This window comes from Triticum dicoccoides, chromosome 7A, assembly GCF_002162155.2.
Source record: "Triticum dicoccoides isolate Atlit2015 ecotype Zavitan chromosome 7A, WEW_v2.0, whole genome shotgun sequence".
In the NCBI taxonomy this organism is placed as follows: Eukaryota; Viridiplantae; Streptophyta; class Magnoliopsida; order Poales; family Poaceae; genus Triticum; species Triticum dicoccoides.
Window position 1 is genome coordinate 621,469,494 of NC_041392.1, and position 16,733 is coordinate 621,486,226.

General features: G+C 45.9%; 2 protein-coding genes across 7 annotated transcripts; both read right to left on the reverse strand.

Annotated features, from left to right (window-relative positions):
* Nucleotides 1-7,103: 7,103 nt before the first annotated feature.
* On the reverse strand, nucleotides 7,104-12,697 carry LOC119328347 (probable aminodeoxychorismate synthase, chloroplastic). Of its 6 annotated transcripts, none has more exons than XM_037601346.1 (13): nucleotides 12,439-12,697; nucleotides 12,098-12,229; nucleotides 11,946-12,013; nucleotides 11,751-11,815; nucleotides 11,549-11,615; nucleotides 11,163-11,444; nucleotides 10,988-11,086; nucleotides 10,618-10,869; nucleotides 10,126-10,205; nucleotides 9,946-10,039; nucleotides 9,446-9,528; nucleotides 8,535-9,185; nucleotides 7,104-8,105 (listed from the first exon to the last, which is right to left on the reverse strand). In XM_037601346.1, exons 1-13 carry the CDS (start codon nucleotides 12,680-12,682, stop codon nucleotides 7,565-7,567), a joined length of 2,658 nt encoding a protein of 885 aa, XP_037457243.1. In that variant the 5' UTR covers nucleotides 12,683-12,697; the 3' UTR covers nucleotides 7,104-7,564. The 6 variants fall into 6 exon arrangements, with proteins under 6 accessions (XP_037457243.1, XP_037457241.1, XP_037457242.1 ...); XM_037601344.1 differs by having other exon boundaries at nucleotides 10,979-11,086; XM_037601345.1 differs by having other exon boundaries at nucleotides 10,618-10,856; nucleotides 10,966-11,086.
* Nucleotides 12,698-13,756: 1,059 nt separating this feature from the next.
* On the reverse strand, nucleotides 13,757-16,727 carry LOC119329790 (protein CHLOROPLAST IMPORT APPARATUS 2-like). The gene is made up of 3 exons (XM_037602883.1): nucleotides 15,581-16,727; nucleotides 14,403-14,573; nucleotides 13,757-14,241 (listed from the first exon to the last, which is right to left on the reverse strand). Exons 1-3 carry the CDS (start codon nucleotides 16,691-16,693, stop codon nucleotides 14,185-14,187), a joined length of 1,341 nt encoding a protein of 446 aa, XP_037458780.1. The 5' UTR covers nucleotides 16,694-16,727; the 3' UTR covers nucleotides 13,757-14,184.
* Between the last annotated feature and the right edge of the window lie 6 nt (nucleotides 16,728-16,733).

Consider the following 16,733-nt stretch of genomic DNA (forward strand, 5'->3'; position numbering starts at 1 on the left):
CCTCCTGACTCATATCCCCGAAGATTTGCCATAAGACCAAAATGTCTCATTGCATCATCAAGATCGAAGTCACTATCATCATCATCATAGTATCCATGTTCACCATGATCTTGTGACTCATCATTTCCTAGAGAGGGTAATTCATTAGATAAATGATCATCAAAGTGGTCACCTTTATGAATTCTTATAGCTTCGAATATGATATCACTAATGATTCCAACATCTCCTTTAGCTCGCTTGAGATTGGCAAGCTCAAGTAGATAATCACCAAAACTAGGATCACTAGAGTTCATCTTACTCAAGGCAATAGATTTATGGAGAATTTCATCCAAATTTTTCAAGGAATGATCGGGAAATCGTTCCTCAAGAAATTTCCATATAGTATAGGCACAATTAAGAGTAGGCAAATTAGCAATCAAATTTTTGGGCAATCCTCTAATGATGAGCTCAATAGTTCTAAGATTGCGAATCATGTCAATATCTTCATCTAGGGTAGGATGCAAAGGATCAATATGAGGTGCACAAGGACTAGCAATATACTTGTTCAAATGATATTGATTGAAGATTACAAGCATCTCATTTTTCCACTCGTGAAAATACTCTCCATCAAGAATAGGCACTCTATGTCTAAGACTCCCTAAAGTAGACACATCCATCTTCCTCCAATGATGATTAAACCAAGGCAATGGAAACCAAGGCTTTGATACCACTTGTAGGACCTTGAAGTAGATGTGTCTAGAGGGGGGTGATTAGACACTTAGTGCTAAAGTTGCAATTTTTAGGCTTTTTCGGTTTAAGTGGAGTTTAGGCATAATTTCAACATTCACAATACATATCAAGCAAGCATGCAAAGAGTGTATAGGCAGCGGAAAATAAAGCATGCAACTTGCAAGAATGTAAAGGGAAGGGTTTGGAGAATTCAAACGCAATTGGAGACACGGATGTTTTTCCCGTGGTTCGGATAGGTGGTGCTATCCTACATCCACGTTGATGGAGACTTCAACCCACGAAGGGTAACGGTTGCGCGAGTCCACGGAGGGCTCCACCCACGAAGGGTAATGGTTGCGCGAGTCCACGGAGGGCTCCACCCACGAAGGGTCCACGAAGAAGCAACCACCCACGAAGGGTCCACGGAGAAGCAACCTTGTCTATCCCACCATGGCCATCGCCCACGAAGGACTTGCCTCACTAGCGGTAGATCTTCACGAAGTAGGCGATCTCCTTGCCCTTACAAACTCCTTGGTTCAACTCCACAATCTTGTCGGAGGCTCCCAAGTAACACCTAGCCAATCTAGGAGACACCACTCTCCAAGAAGTAACAAATGGTGTGTTGATGATGAACTCCTTGCTCTTGTGCTTCAAATGATAGTCTCCCCAACACTCAACTCTCTCACATAGGATTTGGATTTTGTGGAAATAAGATTTGAGTGGAAAGCAACTTGGGGAAGGCTAGAGATCAAGATTCATATGGTAGGAATGGAATATCTTGGTCTCAACACATGAGTAGGTGGTTCTCTCTCAGAACATATGAGTTGGAATTGTGTATGTGTTCTGATGGCTCTCTCCATGAATGAAGAGGAGGTGGAGGGGTATATATAGCCTCCACACAAAATCCAACCGTTACACACAGTTTTCCAATCTCGGTGGGACAAACTCGGTCGGACCGAAAAGGTAAACCTAGTGACAGCTAGAGATTTTCGGTGGGACTGACATGCAACTCGGTAGGACCGATATGGTTAGGGTTTGGGCATAACGTAATCTCGGTGAGACCGATTACACAAACTCGGTGAGACCGAGTTTTGTAATAAGCTAACCAGAGAGTTGGTCAGGTAAACTCGGTGGGACCGATTTGCTCTTTCGGTGAGACCAAAAAGTTACAAAAAGGAAACGGAGAGTTTACACTGCAATCTCGGTGGGACCGATTCGCTCTTTCGGTGAGACCGAAAAGTTACGAAAGGGAAACAGAGAGTTTGCAATCCCATCTCAGTGAGACCGAGATCCCTATCGGTAGAACCGAATTGCTAGGGTTTGGCAGTGGCTTATGACAAGTGAAACTCGGTGGCGCCGGATAGAAAGAATCGGTAGGACCGAGTTTGGCTTAGGGTTTAGGTCATATGTGGAAGTGGGAAAGTAGCTGAGGATTTTGGAGCATATCATTAAGCACATGAAGCAAGAGGCTCATTAAGCAACACCTCATCCCTCCTTGATAGTATTGGCTTTTCCTATGGACTCAATGTGATCTTGGATCACTAAAATGTAAAATGAAGAGTCTTGAGCTTGAAGCTTTAGCCAATCCTTTGTCCTTAGCATCTTGAAGGAGTTCCCACAACCTTTAGTCCATGCCACTCAATTGTTGAACTTATCTGAAACATGCTAGATAGAAAGGTTAGTCCAACAAGAGATATGTTGTCATCAATTATCAAAACCACCTAGGGAGCACTTGTGCTTTCATACAACACTTGTCACCATCGTTTACTACAAAGCCGGCAGCAGTTAATGTTCTTTCGAACTTCTCATGCCACTCCTTAGGAGCTTGTTTAAGGCCATATAAAGACTTTAATAACTTGCACACCTTTCCTTCCTGACCAGGTACTACAAAACCATCTGGCTGATCCATGTAAATTTCCTCCTTCAACTCTCCATTGAGGAAAGCCGTCTTAACGTCCATTTGATGAACGAGAAGACCATGTGAGGCAGCCAGTGATAGTAGCACCCGAATTGTGGTCAGTCTAGCCACGGGTGAGTAAGTATCAAAGAAGTCTTCACCTTCTTTCTGGGTATAACCCTTGGCCACAAGCCGTGCCTTGTACTTTTCAATCGTACCATCAGGTCTAAGCTTCTTCTTGAACACCCACTTACATCCTACAGGTTTGCACCCATAAGGACGGTTAGTGATCTCCCAGGTACCGTTAGCTAAGATGGAATCCATCTCGCTACGTACAGCTTCCTTCCAGTAGTCAGCATCAGGAGATGCATAGGCTTCTGAAATAGTCCTGGGTGTGTCATCCACGAGCTACACAATGAAATCATCACCAAAAGACTTTGCAGTCCTCTGTCTCTTACTCCTCACAGGAGTTCCATTGTTACCCTTCAACAGGATTCTCAACGTGTTCCATCGCAATGGTGGGTTCAGGAATTACAGTGAATTCCTCACTAGATGGAGTAGGTATCTCCTGATTTGATGAACTCAACATATCCTTCATAGGAAATATGTCCTCAAAGAAAGCTACATCATTTGATTCCATAATCGTACCAACATGCATGTCGGATACCTCAGATTTTATTATCAAAAATCTATAGCCGATGCTATGAAAAGCATAGCCCAGAAGAACACAATCCACGATTTTTGGTCCAAGCTTGCGCTTCTTGGGAATTGGTATATTGACTTTCGCCAAACAACCCCAAGTATGTAGGTAAGAGAGTTTCAACCTTTTCCTTTCCCATTCCTCAAATGGAGTCATGGTCTTATGATTTGTGGGAACTCGGTTTAGGACATGACACGCAGTCATTAGCGCCTCCCCCCACCATTCCTTGGATAGACCCGAAGTGTCTAACATGGTGTTAACCATATCAGTTAGAGTTCGGTTCTTTTTTTCGGCTACCCCATTTTACTGGGGTGAGTAGGGAGGCGTCCTCTCATGGATTATACCATGTTCCTCACAAAATAGATCAAATTCATTGGAAAAATACTCTCCACCACGATCGGACCTAAGCCGTTTAATTTTTCGATCAAGTTGGTTCTCTGCCTTAGCTTTATAGTTTTTAAAGAAAGTCAAAGCCTCATCTTTTGATTTCAGAAGATACACATGACAATATCTAGTGGAGTCATCAATCAACGTCATGAAGTATCTCTTTCCACCTTTTGTCAACACGCCATTCATCTCACAAAGATCAGAATGTATAAGCTCTAGTGGCGCCAAGTCTCTTGCCTCTGCAGTCTTATGGGACTTGCGAGGTTGCTTAGCTTGCACACATACTTGGCACTTGGAGCCTTTGACAGTAGAGATTTTCGGAATTAAATTCATATTGGCTAACCGCGTCATGCAACCAAAGTTAATATGACAGAGTCGTGAATGCCAAATATCAGACTCATTATTGTGGCAACCATTATTAATAACTTTAGTGCAAATATCTGGCAAAGATAGGCGGAACAAGCCTCCGCACTCATAGCCTTTTCCAACAAATTGTCCACACTTAGAAATTACAACTTTATTGGATTCGAAAACCAACTTAAAACCATCTCAACATAAACGGGAACCGCTAACGAGATTTTTATTGATGGACGGCACATGATGAACGTTCTTCAGACGCACAGTCTTCCCCGAAGTAAACTTCAGATCGACCGTACCAACACCTCGAACGATGGCATGTGACCCGTTCCCCATCAGCACGGGTGAAGTCCCTGTTGCCTAGTAAGAAGAAAACATGGAGGCGTCAGCACAAACATGTACATTGGCACCGGTGTCAATTAACCAATCAAGGGATTGAAATACAGAAAGGATGGTAGGAAAAATACCGTACCCTGATTCCTTCATATCAGTATCACCGATGACAACATTAGCGGACTTGCCGCTCTTCTCATGTTCGCGCTCCTCAAAGCGGTTAGGACACTTCGGAGCCCAGTGATTAGGATCACCGCAGACATGGCAAAGTCCCTTCCCCTTCTTATGAGAATTCTTCTTGAAGTTGGTAGAATGTGATGGCTTGTTCTTTGTATCAAACTTGCCTTTGCCCTGAGTTTTGTTCTTATTGTTTTTGAACTTGTTGGGCTGGGAGTTCTTCTTCTGTACCATGTGGGCACTAGAACCTCCCTCAGCAACTCGAGCACGTGTGTCCTTTGCTCTCGCCTTCTCTTCAACATCAAGAGTACCAATGAGATCCGCAACGGAAAACTCCTGTCTCTTGTGTTTCAGGGAAGTAGCAAAATTGTTCCACAAAGGTGGAAGCTTGGCAATGATGCCTCCGGCAACAAATTTGTCCGGCAACACACACTTGAAGTACTCAAGTTCTTTTGCGAGCGACTGTATCTCATGAGCCTGCTGTACAACAGAGCGCTCATCAGTCATCTTGTAGTCATAGAATTGCTCCATGACGTACAACTCGCTGTCGGTGTCCGAGGCACCAAACTTGGCCTCGAGCGCAGCCCACATGTCCTTGCCGTTGTCAAACGACATATACGAATCCACAATGGAGTCATCAAGAACACTCAGAAGAGCGCCTTTAAAGAGGGTATCGATCTTCTCAAAAGCTTCCAGCTGTGCTGGATTAAGATCGCCCTCAGGCTTGCCCTTGGTGGCATCATAGCAGCCCATGGTCTGAAAACAGTAGACTGCTCTCATGTGCCACCTCTTATATTGCGGCCCCTTAAAGGCAGGCGGCTTCAGATGCGCAGCAAAACCACTCGGAGTAAATTACCTATAATCAAGTTTTTGGATTGTTGGAAATATGAGCAAATTACTACGAGATTTAATCCGAATAAACAAAAGATAAATCATGACCAGAGCAGCAGAGATTAAACTAATCATGCGAACTAGCATAGCAGATGAACATATCACATCTAGGGCACATACTAGAAGCATGAATTCTACCACGATCTCAAACAGGAAGGATAGAATCACATACGGTGCAGCGGGTGCAGCACCGCCGGCGTTGACGTTGTCGCCCATGTCATCGAGGACGAGGTTGCTGAGGTCGAGGAAGAAGTCGTCGTTCGCGAAGTCGTCGCTGCCAGCAGTCGCGCGAGTGCGCTCCCTGAAAACCTGATCGCCCCTCTCCCGCACAGGATCACGAGAGGCGGGGTTCCGGAGGCCTGCTGTCCCTTCTCGCGGTGCACGCCGGAAGGAGGGATGGAGAAGACTTGCTTGGCGGCGCAATGATCTGGAACGGTGGTAAGAAACCATACGAAGCGGCGGCGGCTAGGGTAGATGTCTGCCTGACTATATAGTGCGGGCCGGGTAGGTCGTGGGAGTAAACCCCACGTCCGAGTCGTCACGATCCAAAAGAATCGGAAACGGTTCAGTAATTAATGACTCATTAATTTTCCCATGCAGCAAAAATATAGACAACGTGCATAGCTCTGTCCTCGGTTCGGCTCAATCCCGCAACCCGCGGCGCGTCGTGACGAGGCGTGGCGTGGCGAGGAGGAGGAGCGCGCGTGTAGGTCTCCTCTTCTCATGCTTATACAAGTGGTAGAAGAGCTCACCTTATAAAGAGGTGCAACTCTCTCTCAACTTTCGGGGTGGGACTAAACTTTAGCCTCACTCACTCCGCTCACATGTGTGCATGAATGGGCCAAGAGAATTTCAGAATTTTAGTTGGGCTTTGGGCCAAGGCCTACTAGCAAAATTCCAATAGAACGTATGTACGCATATGTGTTATGTGTTACTCGGCCTCCTCTCCTGCATCGTGAAGCAGCTCTGGCCAGCCATTGTTGTGTGCATCGACCACGCCTACAACCCGCGCCGACCAGCCACTCCCGAGCCACGCGCTCAACGTCCTCCGCTCCTGCGCCGCGCTCAACGACCTGCAGAAGAGCACGACGGCGGGAAGGAGCACGGCGAGGCGAGCCGCGCCAAGGCGTATCGAACTTGGAGAAGAGCATGGTGTTCCCCTCCCCTGCTCGGTATCTATCTACCATTGATGAGCTCCAGAGACTCTGCTCGCCACAGCGACGAGAGGCATGCTCATCGACCCGAAGAGGCCGGCGTTCCGCATGGGCAAGCCCACAACGGTGGGCGATGGCCTTGGCGCCGAGTCCGACGGCGGCACGGCAAGCTAGTTGCTTGTGTCCTCGTCATCAAGCATTGTTATGGTCTTATGGGTAGTTGTTAAGTCTTAATTATATCCCGTGCAGGCAATCAAATAACATGCACTAATATAAGCACAGTCGAGCAACCAAACACAATGCATAGAGACGTTGCTATTATGCAGAGAGAGGAGTTGCAAGCAACCAGTCAACATACAGATGATGGTTTTTTGCCTACATACCCAGCTAGATCTTATTGGAACAAGTATGCAAAATGACAAAAAACGATGCAGACAACCAAACGCGTCCTAAGTGCATTGCATGCTCCTCGGTCCAAATCCCCAAAGAACTGTTGCGCTATGTGAATATCAGTCTATCGATTGATTTGTCATTACAATCAGTGCATCATCGTCTCCGAGAAAGAATAGCTATCAGTGCGCAACGTCACTGTTTAATTTTTTGGGGGGAAACAAAAATGTATGCCAACTTTTGATTTGTTTGTGAATTCTAGTAAACACTACACAGTATGCTACTCCCTCCGTATCAGCTTAGCCTAAAAAACATATTATATTTTGGTACAGAGGTAAGCAGTATATTGCTATCAATATGAAATCCTCACTTCCAGCTTTCCCCCAGAAAACAAGTCTTCACTATCAGCTTTCCTCGAAGGAAAATTTCCCCTTCAAGCCTCCTTCGGTCAAAGGCCGTCCGCAGCAGCGATGATGAACTTGCCAGGCTGAACCCACCATGGATGTTGGTTGATGTATGCTGAACCTTGCAATGTTGGTTTAGTTTCATTCAGAAGAAGGGGCATGTCTTCTAACTTATAGTCGTCCGCACCGAATCCAATCGGTCCGGACTGCTGTGCGCCGCGGCCTGTTGGCTGCACTCCTCGACAACCCTCGTCGGTGTCCTAGCCTTGAGCATCATCTCGGCATACTCCGCCTCAGGGTCCGACAGAGCCACGATCGCCCCGCCCGCCCCCACCGAGGCCTCCCCGTCGTGCAGCACCACCGTCCTGATCACAATGTTCAGGTCGAACGTGCGGTTGTATGAGAAGAACCCGATCGACCCCGAGTAGATGCCCCTCGGGCTGCTCTCGAGCACGTCAAGGATCTCCATCGACCTCACCTTCGGGGCGCCCGTCATCGAGCCCCCTGGGAAGGCGGCTTTGATGCAGTCGACCGGGCTTAGGTCGGGCTTCTTTGTTCCGCGGATGGTGCTAACCATGGTGTGAACTGACTTGTATGACTCGACATCCATGAGGCGAGGAACGTGCACACTCCCGGGCTCGCAGACCTTGCCCAGATCATTTCTTAAGAGATCGACAATCATCAAGTTCTCAGCCTGGTCCTTTTCACTGTTGAACAAATGCAGAACAAAAAACAGTATCAGCATTATAAGCACTGTGGTATCCCAATTCGCTAGTTTGTAGGAATAACAATCGACACATCTACATAGTAGTGATACTGAACAGCCAAGAGGACATGTCATTTTCGATGATAAAACTGTGATGTAATGCGATGTCAAAAATGAAATAGTTTCAGCAAGCACAGTTTGTTACTCTGCGGGCTACTGAAATATTTTGAATTCAAATTATCAAATCATTTATGAAGCAAATTAATCCAAAAGAAAAATCGGTAAACAACCTAATTAAACATCTGACAGTACTGATTGTGAGTAGCGCACGCGAATAAATCAACAACAAAAGAAACTGGTGTAACATCTCAAAAAGGGCACATGAAAAGATGTATGAAAAATAAAAGAAGATTATATTTAATATACTAACCTGTATTTCAGTTGCAAGCGTAGACATTCATCTTCCTCGGGTGTTCTGCCACGTGCTATAGTACCTTTGATCGGTTTTGCCTCCAGAATTGCATTTTGATCTAGTCGCAGAAACCTCTCAGGAGAAGAGCAGCATATACTCAGGTTTTCTGACGAGAAGTTAAGCCAGGCTGCATAGGGGGCTGGATTTTGCTTTCTCAGTTTAAGGTACAGTTGAAGAGCATTTATATACTCTATCCCTCTCCTCATCCGAGTGGTCAGGCACAACTCATAACTTTCTCCATCTCTGATATAATCCAGGCAACTTCGAACATCCTTAATGTATTGATCCTTTGATTTTTCTACGACGAAACTTGGCTTATTCACATTGGATGATCCAATGAGTGATTTTCCATTAATCGGTAGTCCTGGTGACACAGCAGCCATCCTGAGAAGCCTCTTCTCAGTCTCCAGCAACCATGAAGTGTGTGTTGTATTATGGTGCATTCCATTTCCATTACTTAAAGAATATTCGTCATATAATGACAGAATATATACATCACCATTGTTGTGATCGATCGCCAAAAGGTTATCAGCAAAGAAGAAGCATGCATCAGGAGTACTTGATTTAGCTTTGTTAGATGATGCATCACATTCAACCTTAAGACCATACCTGGTTTCAAAGGAAAGCTGTTGAGTCAGAGAAGAGCTAAGAGAACTTAAAAAAAAAAATACTATGGCACTTCATTAAAATGCAAAAGCACTAACGAAATCATGGAAGACAAATATGAGAATGAAGGACACAAGATTGAGGCGATTCTTTGTGAAGCAAAAAACTATGAACATACTATCTTAAGAAGTAACATAACTGCAGGCAGGAAAACAAGTTAAATACCAAGCATATGATGAAGCCATGATAACAAATCTACCTACCCTAGATATCCAACAAATCCACCATGGAAGTCAAATGGCAGCCCTTCAAAATCCTCTTCATTGTATCTAATGGACTGAATCTCCTGCAAAATGTGAAACATTGAGTAATTGGAGCTCACAGGCAAGATTCTGCTTTGCTGGTAAGCTCAAGATTTAGTCATAGTACATGATCTTAATACCAAATCAACCATAGTGAGAATTCATGAATATATTAGGTGGAGAATACAAACGATGTGGGTAAAAAAGATGCTACATAATCAAATGCCTATCAATGGATTGTGTTGACACGTCTCCAATGCCAATCAAGCACTTACGTTCAGTTTTGTAAAAGAACACTTCTAGTTCCTTGCTAATGTGTATGTAGCCTCACATTTGCTTAATTAGTGTAATGTGCGGTGCAGGCAGAGAAAATAAATAACTTGGATGCAATGGCAGAATACAATATTACCATCACAAAAAAATAACGTGAGGTTCATCAAGTGAACCATTTCAATTTATACCTTGTGAAGGAATTCCAAGAAGCCATCTTTGAGAGAGTTCTTCACAGCAGATCCATGAGCACCTCGAATAGTAATGGTTCCTCCACAGTTGGCCCTGGAAGAAATCCAGGATAACATGAAGATTTAGGACACATGAAAATGCACTAAATATTTTTGCTTCTGTTTTGAGTGCCTTCCTACCTTTGATTTGAGAGATGAAATGTCATTTGCTTCCACAGAGGTCCACCCTTACCGCCCATAAATGAAAAGCGTGCCCTGTTCTGCAAGAAGCAATAGCTCAGAACGAAAATATGATGATCATTTAACTAAAAAAACAGAGAGAAAAATGCATTGTGGGAAGTTAATACATTTCCAGTTGACTAACTTGACTGCAAACTGATTCCAACTTAATTCATGCAGATTAAGACAAATATTACCCACATTTGCTCTGATCATTTCATCTCCTAGAGTGAAAGCAAGGTTCTTTTTGAAACAGCCTTGAGTTAGAAAAAAAATGTAAATGGATAAGTTTTATGCATCTTTTGTTGTTTATGCATTAAATCTGCATGTCAATGAGCATCTAATTAGTTGTAATAACATAAAATCATATCCTCATCAAGCTCCACTTACATCAGATGAAATCCACACACTAAAGTAACTGGATGATCAATCAAGAGTAAGCTGATTTGGCACCTGATCAACTGATGAGCTATCCAGCCAAAATGTATCTTCAGCATTTTGATGACCAAAAAGCTCCGAGAAAATGTCTTCAGAGCCACTTGTGCGGCTGAGAAAGTTACCAATCCTCTTCCATCTCAACCGTAAATATTTTTTCTCGACATTTCTCTCTGCAAGCATGTGAACCCCAACAGAATCGCCAAGCTCCAGTCCTTCAGTGTGTGACAAGCCCTTCGGGACATAATTGCATTGATCTGCAGAATTGACCTGCCGAACAATTAGGAAGTCAACTACAATGGAGTATGAAGGGTATGTGCAGGAAATATTTAGTCATATATGGTACTTGAGGGCTTTCCAGTTTACCAATACTGTGAACCTTTCTTTCCTGAAACAACGATGATTGTGATCCAAAATCAGTTGTTATCCTCTTAAAGTTCTGAAAAATCTGTCTTCCGTAATGAGTAGCAACACTCTCTGGATGGAACTGAAATAAAAGGCAATCAATTGTAAGAGAAAATAACAATTTAAGAGGAAACATGAAACAGAATTAGACATTATACCTGCACTCCATAATGAGGCATGCTGGAATGCTTGATGCCCATGACAATCTTGTAGCCGTCTGGCTTACTAGCATTGTTTATGGTAACTGGAACTTCACAATTGTTAGTGCGCCCTAAAGGGTCTGTTATAGAAAAGTTATTCAATGATCCCCAGAATGAAGTGTTGTCAGGCTTATCGCTATCAAGGAAAGATAGCATTCTGGGAGAAGCCGTCCATGCTATTGATACAAGATCCTCAGGCAGTGAGCTTGCTTCTATTACAAGTGAATGGTATCGCACTACCTGAAAATAGCATCAGTAAGTGCAATGCTTTTTGCAGCGCAAGTGGAAAGTACAGACTGGAACACAAATGGTACAGGGCTTGGTAAATTCAGTGGTACACTAACCTTGAATCCAGAGTTTATACCTGATGGGATATGATCAAAGAGGTAGCATCCATTATGCTCAATTTCACTGATTAAGGAAAGTTAAGTGTCAGGCCATGTGTTAACCGTAAGAGCAGCTAGAACTTGAAGATCATGACAGGGATTTGCATTTATCAGAAAGCTGAAAGTATATATTAGCGCGCAGAAGAGTTCAACATCTTACCTAAGTCGCCCGTGTATAGCCTCAGGAGCGTGAACAATCTTAGCACCATGAACTAATCCCAAGGCCTGCAACGATCAAACACGACATCCATTTCAGGCCAAGATGCCGCCACATGGTCATATATTTCCTTTTTTCCTTTTTCTTCTTAAGACTGATTCATAAACAAGTTCACAAGGACAAACATTATTGTTTCACCTGGTGGCCAAGGCAGACACCGAGGATGGGTATATCTCCGCACTCGCAAAGTATCCGCAGACATACACCTGAAAAACAACATCTATATGAAACATCACACTCTCACATATATAAGTGCAGCAGCTGAATTGGAGTTGGTGCATAGTCCTCACCTATGTCGGTAGGACACGCCGGAGATCCAGGGCCCGGCGAGATCACAATGTTGTCGAAGGCCCTCTTCTTGTACACCCAGTTGTACACGTCCCTCCACGCCCACTCGTCGTTGCGCACCACCACAGGCGGCACTGCAGATTCAGACGACCGACCATAAGGACACCGTCCAGTAAAGCAGTAGGAAAGGTGTGATCTCTCTCAATCCAGTTCAGAGCATCTCCAGTAATAATCAATCAATTCAATTCAATTCAACAAATGGGCACTAGATTAAGGCATGCCCTGAGCGTGTTCGTTGAGAGGGAGAGGGGAGCGGCCAAGCGGGGTTGGTGGGGCGGCTCACCGCCGTTGACGACGGAGAGCTCCTGGAAGATGTTGTAGGTGTAGCTGTCGTAGTTGTCGATCAGGAGCGTCCTCACCGGCGGCTCCTCCGGGCCCGGACCCTCCTCCCCGCCGGCCCGCAGCGCCGCGAGGCCCGCGGGACGCCTGGCGCCGCCCCGGCACAGCGGGTGCTGCCACCGCGCGGAGGACGGCGCCGGCGGGGACCACCTCGCCGTCGGCGGGGCGGGGAGGCGGAGCGCGGCCATCTCTGTATCTCGGCGGCACGGTGCGGCCGGGAGATCAGAGGAGAGGAAGGAGGGAAAAGGCGGCTCGCTTTTCTGGGGTGGTGGTTCGCTGCTGGTGCGGAAATTATTTATGAATGAAATCTTTTGTGCTGCTGCTCCTATCGTCTTGGCGGCTGTGCCCCCACCCCAGTGCCGTCCCCGTCTCCTCCGCCACCGCCACCCGCGGCCCACTGCGGTCGGCGGGAGGTCATGGGCTGATGCTGCTGGGTGGGGGTTGGTGATGGAAACAGCGACACCAAATTTTGCAGAATTTCAGAGCAGGGGATTCAGAATTAGGGCTCTTTGATTCAAAGGAAATTCTACAGGAGTTTGGGAGGATTTTGTGAGATTTTCATATGGTAGTATGTCGTTTGATTCATAGGAATAGGAATAGGAATAGGAATCCTTTTCCCCTCAAAAATAAAATCCTTCTTTTCATGTGGCATGAAACGTTCTTTGACCCAAATTTCTACGGTATGATTTCAATCGTGTGTTTCCCCTCTTCCATGTTTTTTAATAATCCTGCATTCAATAGATTTGGCACCGCGGGAATTGATAAAAATCTTAATTTGGGAACGCCGTTTGAACTACAGATTAGCTACAACTTGATTAATCTTTATTTTTCTCAGTAAGTGAGTGCATCTAATTTAGATTAGGAATTTGATGGCACTATAGATACAATATGTGACTAAAGATTCTGATGACACCATAGATACAAAAAATATATTGTCCTTCGATTCAAAGGAATTTCACAGAAATTTTAGGGGATTCAAAATTATCTCTTAGTAGACCATTTGATTCACACAATAGAAATCCTTGGCAAAAATATTTCTTAGGGTCCCCCCTGTGCACTATCTTGGAGAAGAATTCCATCCACTCAACTCAAGACATCTTGCTTTGTTTTTACTATGATGTTCTCCAATCCTAGGATTCATACATAACATTCCAATCCTACTTTTTCATACATCTTGCTTTGCTTTTCCGGTGATGTTTCCCAGACCTAGGATTCATAGATGACATTCTAATCCTACTTTTTCTTTATTACTACTATTCACATGCTTTAGGAATCTTGCGAATCAAATGCTCCCCTAATGTCCCAACAAATTTTGCAGATTCACTTTTGTACAAAAATTTAGAGCTGTGCCAGAACATTTGGGAGCACCCTGCACCCGGTGCAATTCCTTCAGAGGGTTCAGAGCATAAGACGGAAGCAAAGTAACAGAAGCACTTTGGTCATTGCCACAGCACTGTACCATTGTTACGATGTTTTTGGCTTACGGCCTTCTTTGCCCCGGCAGCATCTGAGCTGGGAAACTAACCAGCAGCTATCCCCTGACAAAGAAGCCACTCTACAGGCAATCTCTACCCTCTCTACATGATCACATAAGTGCAGAAAAGAAAAGAAGCCCTCATCTGCTTCACTTCTAGGGGGAATGAAATGAAATCCCAAGACAAAATGTTCATGGGAGCAAGAACGTCCTCCCCTAGGTCTCTTTCTCCGCGGCTTTCTGCAGAAGAGCCGCCTGGCTGACAAACCTCCCCTGCAAGAACCAAAGAAGAGCATGAGGACCTTCAGAAGCTCTTTTTCAAACTTTCACAGACTACACTACTTGGGAGGGCCCAAAACTCGCGTTAGGGTTGCGACTGTGAGCTTTTGGCATTGCGGAAATTCAATTGCTCAAGAATGAGTTCTGGTGCTTGCCTTGACCCGAGGGCGAGACTCGGCGTGCACCTTCCGTGCTTGGTACCGAGTCTTATTTGAGAGGAGGGGAGTGCACTGCTTCTGCTTATGCTTCAATTTCTGTACGCTGCCTTCCCTGATAGCACCAGCAGCACCATTCTCTAGAAACAGTTCAATATCTGAAAGTTTAGCCTGCAAACGAAGGTTACACATGTAAGAGATGAATCAGATGTTCATATCGTTATTGGCTTATAGCTCACATGGTTTTCAGCATGCTAATGTAGTTTATGGCTGCGTAAACCATGTTCCCTGATAGCAATAGTTTCTATGAAATAATGCAACTGTCATAAAAAATTGGCTGTACAAAATCATCTAAAATGATCAGTCCAATAGATGCAATCCCAAAAAATGTAGAAAATACATTTGCCACTTGCTAAGGAAATCTTCAGGGGGAAAAGGTCAAATTAATACGGGATATAATATGTCACAGTAGATGTGTCTATGGGTCCAAAAGCACCAGTTTGAGCCCAACCACTCCCTATCAAAAAGAAAGTTATCGGTTGCATCCCTTAAGGTATCTAGTTTCGAATGTGATACAGTTGAGATAAGCCATCACTCATTGAAAGGTCCAGTTAACCTAGAGTTGTTATAAAGCTCATTTTTCTCGTCCTAACTAAACTGATGCAAACATGTATTCGTTCTGTAAGGATTTATTCCTAATATTCTTTACTGCAAATGAGCCTGAAAATCCAGGCTCACCCAAAGAAGCATTTCCTGAAGATTATGACTCAAGGAGATACACTATAGACCAGAATACCATATTGGAATTTTGAGTTTCAATGGGTAGTATTGCATATAAAACAAAATGAAGGATCACCACTATGTAGATCAAATAAGATACTACAATAGGACAATGTGGGTTGAAGATTTGTTTTCCTTCTTCCATCTACACAATCCAGATGATTAAACACTTGGATGTGATGCCCTGTTTTCCTTAATAATGTACTGAGAAGATGAAATTATCATATAGGAGTAGTACTTATCAAATTAGCTTTACTGAAAGATTTTTTTCCCTAGCAGAGACCAGCAGATAACCAAAATTAAGTTGTAACGCAGTGCAGGCATTTCGACCGATCAGTTGTGCCATTGGTACATGAACAGGAATACCAAAATTATCTGAAGAAACTAAACATCCTTACCAGCCCATCTGTGGATGACGCATCAGGTATGTTGCCGTCAGAGAACACGGAGCCTCTGTCATACCACGCCTTCAGCACCTCCTCGGTGTTGAGGCTCAGGCCCAATCCTGTCTTAGGCGCCTTCAGTCCAAAAATTCCATCATCCCCATAAGCAGGGTCAGGAATTTCCTCCTTAACACATGTAATGCATGGCCCAGAGGCGATGTCCTTCAGCGCCTTCTTCTTAGTCTTCTTCTTCTTCTTCTCCACCGGTGGCGGTGGTTCCATCGATGGGGGAGGCACCGGCATAATGTCCTTCAATGGAATGGCAGGGCACATCCACCATTCGCTGTCATCGTCGTGCCGCTTGAGCGCCTGCTTGATGTTGGACCGGGAGCGCCGGAAGCCGAGTCCGAGCACCATGAGGTTTCTGATGTAGGGGTCTATGCCGGAGCTGGAGAGCACGCGGTTAATGGAAGAGGCATCGCTGCCGCTTTCCATACTGAGTTTTCCCATGATGCCCTCGATCCCCTGGGCAGCGGCGCCCTCGTCGACGCCGCCGAGGAGGAAGGAGTCTGCGTCGAAGCTGTCGTCATCATCCTCAAAGTCGAGCTCCCCAGGCCCGTCGGCGCCGGCGCCGTCGGGCGTCCCGGGGGACGGCGCCGAGTCGCGTAACTCGGTGAAGGCGCTGCTGACGGCCGCCGGGGACGGGCAGGCCCTGGCGAGGACGGGGCTCCGCGGCGTCATCGGTGGCGGCGCGGCGGCGTTGCCGAGGACGGGGAAGGGCGGGAGCAAGTCGGCGCGGGAGGGGTCGTCGGCGAGCGCGGAGGCGAGGCCGAGGAGGCGCGGCGAGGGCGGCGCGGCGGGGAAGACGGAGGGGTACATGGAGGCGAGCAGCGCGGCCGCCTCGTTGTAGGTCTGGTTGGGGCGCTTCCGCGGCGTGCGCGCCCGCTTGAGCGAGAGCGAGGAGGCCGAGGAGGAGTTGGAGGCGTCGGAGAGCGCGGAGGAGGCCGAGGAGTGCGCCGGCCGCAGCGGCCCCGCGCCCGGCGGCCCCACCCCCGCTCCGGCCGCCGCCGCCGCCGCCTTGACCATGTCCAGGTCCGGCAGCCGGATGCCCGTCGGGATGCACGCCATCGATCCGAGCGGGGCGGAGCCCCCTAGAGAGAAAGGGGGG

Excerpts from the sequence above, each read along its gene's own strand:
- LOC119328347 (XM_037601343.1), bottom strand. The coding sequence starts at position 12,682 with ATGGCCGCGCTCCGCCTCCCCGCCCCGCCGACGGCGAGGTGGTCCCCG. Across the intron at positions 11,816-11,945 it reads GTGTCTGCCTTGGCCACCAG|GCCTTGGGATTAGTTCATGG; the intron begins GTGAAACAATAA and ends TGATCGTTGCAG. Across the intron at positions 11,445-11,548 it reads GTATAAACTCTGGATTCAAG|GTAGTGCGATACCATTCACT; the intron begins GTTAGTGTACCA and ends TGCTATTTTCAG.
- LOC119329790 (XM_037602883.1), bottom strand. The coding sequence starts at position 16,693 with ATGGCGTGCATCCCGACGGGCATCCGGCTGCCGGACCTGGACATGGTC. Across the intron at positions 14,574-15,580 it reads CGTCATCCACAGATGGGCTG|GCTAAACTTTCAGATATTGA; the intron begins GTAAGGATGTTT and ends CTTCGTTTGCAG. Across the intron at positions 14,242-14,402 it reads AGTCTCGCCCTCGGGTCAAG|GGGAGGTTTGTCAGCCAGGC; the intron begins GCAAGCACCAGA and ends TGGTTCTTGCAG.